Raw genomic sequence first — 8,871 nt, forward strand, 5'->3', positions numbered from 1 at the left:
GTCCATTAATCACAGAGAAGACTCCAGTTTATCACCGGTGAACAAGACATCGCTCCTGCTCCAGTAAACGATCCATCACTGCGGTTTGTCACCTGATTTGAAAAACACAAGATTCATTGCTGCGCCTCCTCTTTCTCGTTACAGCAGCGGAAGAAGAGGAAGAAGAGGATGAAGAAAAAGGGCAGCGATCTCACAGAGAGACTTGTTTTTAACGCGTCGAGCGTGAACGAAAACATGGTGGAGCTTCACGAGGTGAAAGAGTCCAATTCATCAGGGAAACCGTGGACACGTTGCTTTTAATCTGAAATCCAAACATCCATTCAAGGAGAAAGTCCAAATCCAAACCTTAAAATACTGTTCAAGTTTTACAGCCTAGAAGCATCAGACCATCTACAGCTACCACCACAGTTTCCATTTTGAACGACTTCTTCAAGTACATTCACAGAAATGGTGAGTCCAGGTGTCCACGGGGCATGTGAGACAACTCTGGTTCTGGAACACAAACCTGGTGAGGAACGTCCTCCACTGGAATGGATCAGCTGATGGCGCCACGGCCAGAACCTTCAAGGTCTGAGGGCAACAACGAGACGTCATAACTGTCCCCGTTCGCAGAAACGACTCAAGGTGTTTGACAGTAAACCGCCAGATAACAGACGATATACGAGGTCACTTCCTGTCAGCCAACGATGAAAGGATGAGATGTTCTACAGCCAGGGTTTGCAGAACTTACCAAGACTGTTTTGTTAACAGAGACTGAACATGCAGTGACTTTGTCTTTTTAGGCCTAAAAATAAAACTACTAAAAGACAACGTAAATATTTTGATCTTAATCTGAATAAAGTTAACTTAAAAAGTCGGAATTTCCTCTTAAAGGCAACTGGACCAGAGACAAAAGAGCTTTTTCAGATGTTCCAAGTAAGTTTCTGTGCTTTAAGTCAAATAAAGTCATTTTCCACACGTTCCAGTCACACAAGTTCACATTTTAGAGAATTTACTAAAAGACTTCTTCACAAAGATTGAAGAAACTGGGAATCGAACCACAAACCAAATGGTATTATGAGTCATTCTGTTGATCCCTGACCAATCATGTTTTAAATTAAAGAAACTACTGCAGTAAGTTCAATATCTGATTTATGTATTTTGTTGTGTTTTTTTATACATATGGAGTTTATTATAAGCCAACAATCAAACAGTTATGTAATAAACAGATGTTTCTTACATTTACAGAAAAATAAATCACTGATTTATGATGTATTTCTGAAAAATCACCGGGATTCCATTCAATAATAATCCCATAATTTCCATTCACTTTCCCGTTAACGACTCTGGAACTAAAACCAACAGGAGATGAAAGAGTTAAGTTAAGATTAAAAGTTTTTTAATCAACAACGAGACCAAAGAAATGATACTGTCTGTAAGATGGATGCCGCCGCCCACTCTGTGTGTGTGTGTGTGTGTTTGTTTGGTCGAGCGTTGTCGTCGTCAGCAGAAAAAGGAAAAAAAAAATCCCTGAATCCTGCACTTTCACTTAAAGCTCTAATCCACGAGGTCAAAAACCACAAATTAGAAAAACTGAACATCTCGTGTCTGAGATTAAACTGTAAACAATCAGGTGAAGCTGTGTCACACACACACACTTAGCATGTGAACATGTGACACTGAGAAAAACTGCCTTCCAATCAATGACATTATTGAACAACGTGAAACCTGATCAGGACTGAGAGGACGTTCAAGTGTTTGTTTAACAAATAGTGTTAACGGCCACAAGGCTTTCAAAAGTTAATCAAATGTAAAATAAGCTACATTACAACTTATAAGTCTGATTTACTATGATTACGTCTCTACGATATTAAATAATCTTACAAAATTTACAAAAAACATATTTTATCACTTACATTTAAAATAAAAGTATTTTATTATTAAATGTTAATGTTTTACTGGCGTTTAAGTCAATATAATGTCGTCATATTTGACTTTTAAGGACTTTTATTTTGAGTTTTACTATATTTTGCATTATTTACTTAGTGTGCAGTAGTTACCGAGTACATCTTTACCTTATTTAACTACGGTACATTATTTTAAGTTTTTCTCTTATTTTCCTTAAATGGAAATTTGGTCCATCATTTTCCAGGTTTTTCTATTTGTGTTTGTTCTTCTACAGTTCAAACACTTTGTTTCCTGGATACAAAATAATAAACTGCTACGTGGAGCGTTAATGTATATACATGTTTACACACACACGGTGATGGTTCAGCAAACACAGGCGTCGTAAACGTAAAAAACTTCATGGTTTTATGATTTCTGACTAAAAAAACAACCTCGGATTTTAAAGAAACGACGTCTCATTAAAAATCTACATTTTCTTTGATATTTAAATAATTATCAGTCACGTAAACATCAAAGGAAACAAAGATAATTTTGAATTATTTGTAAAAATGTCATCAACACAAACAGCTCAGTGTTCTTTCTTGAGTTCTGCTGCCCACCTGTGGGCGTTGGTGGTACTGCAGGTGAGCTTCAAACTGGGCCATAAAAAGAAAACTCTTCCTTTTACCAAACTGTAAGAGATTAAATTAGAGTTTTTTTAATGATCAAAGATTCTCTGTCACCTTAATTAACCAAGAAAATAATGAAAAGATCAAATAAACAATGAAAATAATCATTAAAACAAATTTGGATAAGATATGACAACGGTCTGCGACCTATATTTTTGAAAATATCTGACATTTTTATTATAAATTATTGAAATGATGTTAATTACTTGTGAATTGGGACAAGATATTTACATTTTATTATTATTTTCTTGCTTCAATGTGATGATTTTCTTGCAGAGTGAACTTTTGAGGTTTTGTTCAGAAACCATCTTGGATAAACCAGTGTCGATGTGAATATCAATTTATTAAAGTTGTCAAACTATAGCAGTGAAAAAAGGAGCAAATGTGTGAATAACTTTAATATTTCTGAGGATTTTACCGTCATTTATGTCAATGTTTTCAAGCAGAAAACCGAAATTTAGCTAGACTTAAGTGAAATGACTGTATTTTCTGTATCTTTAGTAAATGGCTGAAAAACATTGTTCATATATTTGAAGACGCCAAAAAAACTGAAATATTAACAAAACTCACTAAACTGAGGACAGTTTAAGACTTGTCGTCTGTTTCTTAATTCAAATTTAATTTTAAAATTAAAAAAAATAATAAAAAAAATGTCTCCAGACACAAAAATTACAAAGAGACAAATTTTAATATAAAAAAACTGGTGCTTATTTTACAAAAACATATATATATACACATTACGGAACAGGGAGTTTGGTTTCACGTGTGAGTGAAACTGCAGCTTGTGAGTTTTACCGGGACAAAGAGAGCGAGGACGTCTCTGCGGGCGTCTCACGAGTCGTTGGGGAGGCCGAACAGTTTGACGGTTCCCGCCTCGCGGTTGTTGTCGTACTTCCCGTCTTTGTCGTCGCAGGCGTAGGCGAGCAGCGGCCGCTTCGGGTGCCAGGCGACGGTGAAGGTGGGCGAGTCGCACTGGACCTCCCACAGCTTCTCTCCTACAGACATCACACGTCAGCACGGTCTCATATGTTACACTATTTTAGGTTTTGACCCATAATCAGATAAATATTTGAGGTTTCAAGCACCAGAAGCGACATCGAGCTCTCCCACACCAAACCCTATAGAGAAAATCAGCGATTTTAGCTCGCGGGGAAACAGGAGCTGCTGGTCTACTGCTGCCTCATGTGGTCACTTTGTGTCACTGAGGTCAATCTGAACAAAGGATTTCAAAAGCCGAAGTGACAAAATAACGCATTTGGACTTAGTGATGGAGGCAGCAGTGGATCAACAGCTTCTGTATTTTCTCTATGGGGTTTGGTGTGAGAGAGTGTGCACTTGACAAACTTCAGTTTCCAATTACAAAAGTCCGTCTAACGCGGAGATAAAGACGTTTAAACACGTTCTTCTGATATTCTACCCACACACACACACTCTTGTCATGGTGTCATAGCGGGAGCCAACCCCGTGGTGGCGCTGCACTGACCTGTTTCCACCTCTGCGATGTCGATGAAGTGATCCTCGGAGGCGGAAGCCAACATCTTACCGTCATGGCTGAAGCTCAGAGTCCTGACGGGCCAATCTAACCTGCAACAACACACACACACACATTCATCAAGACACATAATTAAAGCTCCTTTTCTTTGGTAATTGAGTGAATCTTTAATTGTCGGACATTAAAAACCCAATAATTATCTGATTTTAAACTTTATTATCATGGAAAAAAGTTTAAAAGTAAGTTTTAATTAACTTCTAAACACACACACTGACCTGGAGAAGCAGCGCACACACACCAGCTCCTCCACGTCCCACAGGCTGACCAGAGCGTCGGCACTTCCTGTGGCAAAGTATTTGCCCGTGGGGTCGAACTTGATGCAGATGCAGTTTGACGGGTGAGCGTTGATGGACTGGATCGGCTTCAGCTCAGGATAACTGCGAACGAAAAACAAAGCAGCTTATTGTAACAAGAGAAAACAACACACATTTCACACCACAGAGCAACGTCACACTTTACACAAGCTTGCATGTGTAAGATCTCATCATTTGCGTTTCCTTCCTTCTCCGTCACCCTCGATGTTCACTTTCCTAACATCTCCCCCTCATCAGATCGAGTGTCTGAGACAAACATCTTCTCATGAATATAGAAACGCTGCACATCCCACCGTCCCCGCCGGCGCCTGTGCCGCTCGCTCCGCTCACCTCAGGATGTTGATGCACCCGTTTCCGTTGGTGAGGAAGAACATGTCGTTGTCGTTGTTCCACGAGATCTCGTTCACCTCGAACTTGAACTGCTCCTCGGCCCTGGAGCGGTGGGTCTTGGCGTCGATGAAGGTCACCACGTCGTCCTTGTTGCCCACGGCGATCGTCTGGCCGTCGGGGCTCCAGCAGATGTTGATGTTTTCTCCTGAAAGAGTTAATTACCGTGTTTAAACATCCAACTTTCTTAAACGCAGGTGCGAGAAAAGGGTAGAAACATTGATTAATGAATTTATTTTGCGACATGAGCAGCAAGACGTTGATGGTTAAACAAAACAAGTCTGAATATGGAAAGAACGAATGAAATAATTCAAAAAAAGCACAAGTTTACAAATTGGTTGCCTTTTCCCAACTGGAAATCTGTGTCACCTGCACCAAACCCCATAGAGAAAGTCATCGATTTAACGTCACAACACAAAGAAGCTGTTGATCCACTGCTGCCTCCATCAGTAAAATTCAAATGTCTTATTTTGTGACTTCTGTATTCAAAATCCGTCATTTGGATTGACCTCAGTGACACAAAGTCGCCACACGAGGCAGCAGTAGACCAGCAGCTCCTGTGTCCCCGTGAGCTAAAATCACCGGTTTTCTCTATGGGGTTTGGTGTGGGAGAGTGAGTGGTTTATAAAACCATAAAAACACATCTAATGACAAGATAAAGAGGCAAACAGATGCTTCTTGAGCTATTTTAGGTTGTGTTTAGTGTCTAAAATGTTTTTCTATCATGTTTTATGTTAGTAGGAATAACACACATCAAAAACCTGAAGAATCCATGTTAGATCACATTTTAATGACACTTCTTATGTTTAATATTGTTTAACACCAATAACCGGGATGAAATCGTCCCGATACAACCTTTTCACTTCCGATACGATAACGATATTGCAGCCTTGAGTATTGGCCGATACTGATATCGACACCGATACCAGCATGAATCGCACATACTTTTTCGGATCAGGACACCGCTAAATGTTTGACTCCTGTGGCATTAAAATTCACTTCATTATTTACAGTTTGTTTTTTTAGAATTTCAATGAGTTAACTTGTCCTTTTTCTTTCACAGAGACGGCAGGAAACAGAGCAGCAGGGAAGAGGCAGAGTGTCTCGTCACCTTGTGTCAGTCATAGGAGGCGTAATTCAGAGCGTGTTACTGTGAAAACTAGCTGCTGTCCACCTTCTGGATGAACGTTTGCAAGCACAACTTCTGACGCGCGACTGTTTCACTTTCCAATTTCCCTTTTTTTTGGGTAGATTTATGAAAATGAAACATCAGAAAACGGCTAAATCAAACCTCCCGAGTGGGACTCACCTTTCGTATTGACCGTGGCGATGCATTTGGTCGTGCGAACGTCCCATATGCGGATGGTCTTGTCTCCCGAGGCTGTGACGAACAGGTCCGGATTGGTCGGGTGCCAGCACAGCTGATCCACGCTGTCGCCGTGACCTCTGTAGTTGTTCTCCTTCACCTGGGGACAAGATTTTCAGATTTTTGTGGGGGCTTTCTGCAGAGTTTGACGTGGGTGAGAAAACTGCGTTCAAAACAAAGCGAGAATCCACTCTTTGTCTGGACAATCTCAGGAGGAAGACCAGAGTCCGGCGCAGGTGTTGCCTTGAGCTCAACACCCTGTGAACCCTGGTTTGTGAACCCTGGTTTACTTCCATTAGCTCTCGTGAGCCAGAGTTTCTAAAATATCAGAAGAATCATTGAAAATGTTGTTTAATGTTTCCTGAATGACAACGCATCTAGATGTTTTATTTTGCCCACAACTTGGTTTGGTAATTGATTGATCATTGATGAACCTAAAACACTGCAGCCCTAAAAGAGTACTGTAATGTTATATTTCCCTCCTACTTCCTGTACATATGTATTTTCTGTCTTTCTTTTAATGTTTGTAGAATTTCCATACCTGACTACTTAAAAGATTGTTTATGAAATATTGTGTCAAATGTTGTATTGTACAAAATATAGAAAATATTCAATTATAAAACAAAACAAGAAACGACTTTTTTTTTACTGACTGATATTTGTTTTTCTTAATAAATCTACTTAATTTTACATTCATGCTAAACACCGAATCTAATGTTTCTCTTTAATCATACTGTAATAGAAAATGTGTGTGCCTGCGATGACAAAAACACTATAACAATGAATAACTACATTTAACGTCAAAAATGTAGACTTTTCTCAATGAGATTTGGTCACACGTTTTTAACAAAACCATGTCTGTGATCGAGACGTGTCTGTACCTGGCGTGAATAAATTAGCCGATGAGTGTATAGTGACACAGTAAAGGTTAGCCACACGGCTGTGATCAAATATTAACTACAATAAAACTAGTTTTTGTTGTTTAAGTTCTCTAACCAACGGTAAATATCAGAACCCCGCACACATCCATTCATTCGTTGATTGATTGGCCGTAGAGAGGCTAACGCTAGCACGCGTTGTATTCGGGACTCACCAGTCGGTCTTTTTCCAGGATGAAGACACTCGCGGTTTTGTCGAAAGATCCAGACGCGAGCCTCCGGCCGTCGCAGCTCCACGCCACCGAGTGGACTTTCGCGGAATGAGCGGGGAATTCGCGACTTTTGTTGTTGTTTTTGAAACTCTCCTGCATCTCCTGGTAGTACTGCGACGCCATCTTGAAACAGTACGTCACTCTCTGGGCGGCGGTTGACCAAAACAAAGCAGCGGCGTCACGAGACAGCGCCATCTTGTGCTTCGGGGTGTGAACAGCAGAACTTTAAATCTTGTTTGTTTTAAATCCGTTTTATTGTGTATCCTAGCATATCATATCTGTTTCATACTTAATTTCTTACACGAAACATGTGAATTAAACCAATACAATGATGTTCAAATTACAAAACTCCAGCTTTACTCAAATGTTGAATGTCTCTTAAATCATTAAAACTAAATTAAAACACTGCTGCTTTACATTACTCTCACTTTTTGGCCTATAATGAATGTTGTTTTTTTTTTTTTTGTTTTTTTACAGAATTAGCCTCCTAAAACTGATTCTTAGAGTTTTTGCTTGACTTAATTTATGACTTATTTGTAACTGTGGCAAGAACATTTAATAAATGCAGTGTCATCGTCTCAAACTAATTAGCTCAAGAAAGCAAACCTATTTGGATAACTAGATAATTTTAACGAGTAGACATAACATTTTTACTCAGATGGGTAAACAAACTTTTAAAATTGAATCACAATATTTGTATTTAAAGTTGTTTAAAACAATATTTTGATCACTAATGTGAAACAGCAGAAGCTGCTTATCTAATTTTAATTACTGCAACTTTACATAATTTGTTCTACCACATCCATATTATCCTTTTTTAAATTTAAAAACAACTGTATGGTAAACCCACCCATTACTAAACAACAAACATTTGCAGTCTGTGAACGAGCATTCAGCTTTTGCTTTTGCTGCCACCAAGTGGCAAAAATAACACAATGCAGGATCTTCTACATGTGGAGAGAATATACTGACATTTACTAAACTTTGGGTATATTAGTTTTATGTTTATATCTAAATTAGTTACAATACAGTACATATATATATATATATATATATATATATATATATATATATATATAGTTTTTATTGTATAAACCAATGTATTTATATAGGTGTTTTAAGGAATTTTTTAATACATATTTGCTTTGTTTGAGGAACTAAATGAACAAAATAAGCAAACAACGCTTGTTTTCATTTGAATTGCAATTTATTTCAAGTGACGCTAAAATCAAAAACCCATGTTTTTATTTAAAAAAACAAACAAACCCTTAACACTTCATTTATATCCCGCACACACACACACACACGCACAATATCAAACTCGAGGTTGTCGACGACAACTCGATCAACACGAGAACGCAAAAAATCCCAGCGCTGCATGCTGAGAGCAGACTGTGCGAATCTTGGATATATAAGCGTCGTCTTCAGGCCTGTGGCAGCTTTAATGGCTCTGATGAGTCGGGTTCACGTGCAGCGCTAGCATCAGGTCCTCACGTTAAGTTTGCATTAGAGGAACTGCTGCGTTCCGTTTGAAGTCGGAACTCGGA

General features: G+C 38.8%; 1 protein-coding gene across 1 annotated transcript; it reads right to left on the reverse strand.

Moving 5' to 3' along the window:
• Positions 1-2,754: 2,754 nt before the first annotated feature.
• thoc3 (THO complex 3) lies at positions 2,755-7,464 on the reverse strand. Its single transcript, XM_044040602.1, has 6 exons — positions 7,268-7,464; positions 6,118-6,274; positions 4,752-4,956; positions 4,323-4,484; positions 4,039-4,139; positions 2,755-3,550 (listed from the first exon to the last, which is right to left on the reverse strand). Exons 1-6 carry the CDS (start codon positions 7,445-7,447, stop codon positions 3,387-3,389), a joined length of 969 nt encoding a protein of 322 aa, XP_043896537.1. The 5' UTR covers positions 7,448-7,464; the 3' UTR covers positions 2,755-3,386.
• Between the last annotated feature and the right edge of the window lie 1,407 nt (positions 7,465-8,871).

This window comes from Solea senegalensis, linkage group LG12, assembly GCF_019176455.1.
Source record: "Solea senegalensis isolate Sse05_10M linkage group LG12, IFAPA_SoseM_1, whole genome shotgun sequence".
Classification (NCBI taxonomy): Eukaryota; Metazoa; Chordata; class Actinopteri; order Pleuronectiformes; family Soleidae; genus Solea; species Solea senegalensis.

Excerpts from the sequence above, each read along its gene's own strand:
- thoc3 (XM_044040602.1), bottom strand. The coding sequence starts at position 7,447 with ATGGCGTCGCAGTACTACCAGGAGATGCAGGAGAGTTTCAAAAACAAC. Across the intron at positions 4,140-4,322 it reads TGTGTGCGCTGCTTCTCCAG|GTTAGATTGGCCCGTCAGGA; the intron begins GTCAGTGTGTGT and ends GTGTTGTTGCAG. Across the intron at positions 3,551-4,038 it reads CATCGCAGAGGTGGAAACAG|GAGAGAAGCTGTGGGAGGTC; the intron begins GTCAGTGCAGCG and ends TGATGTCTGTAG.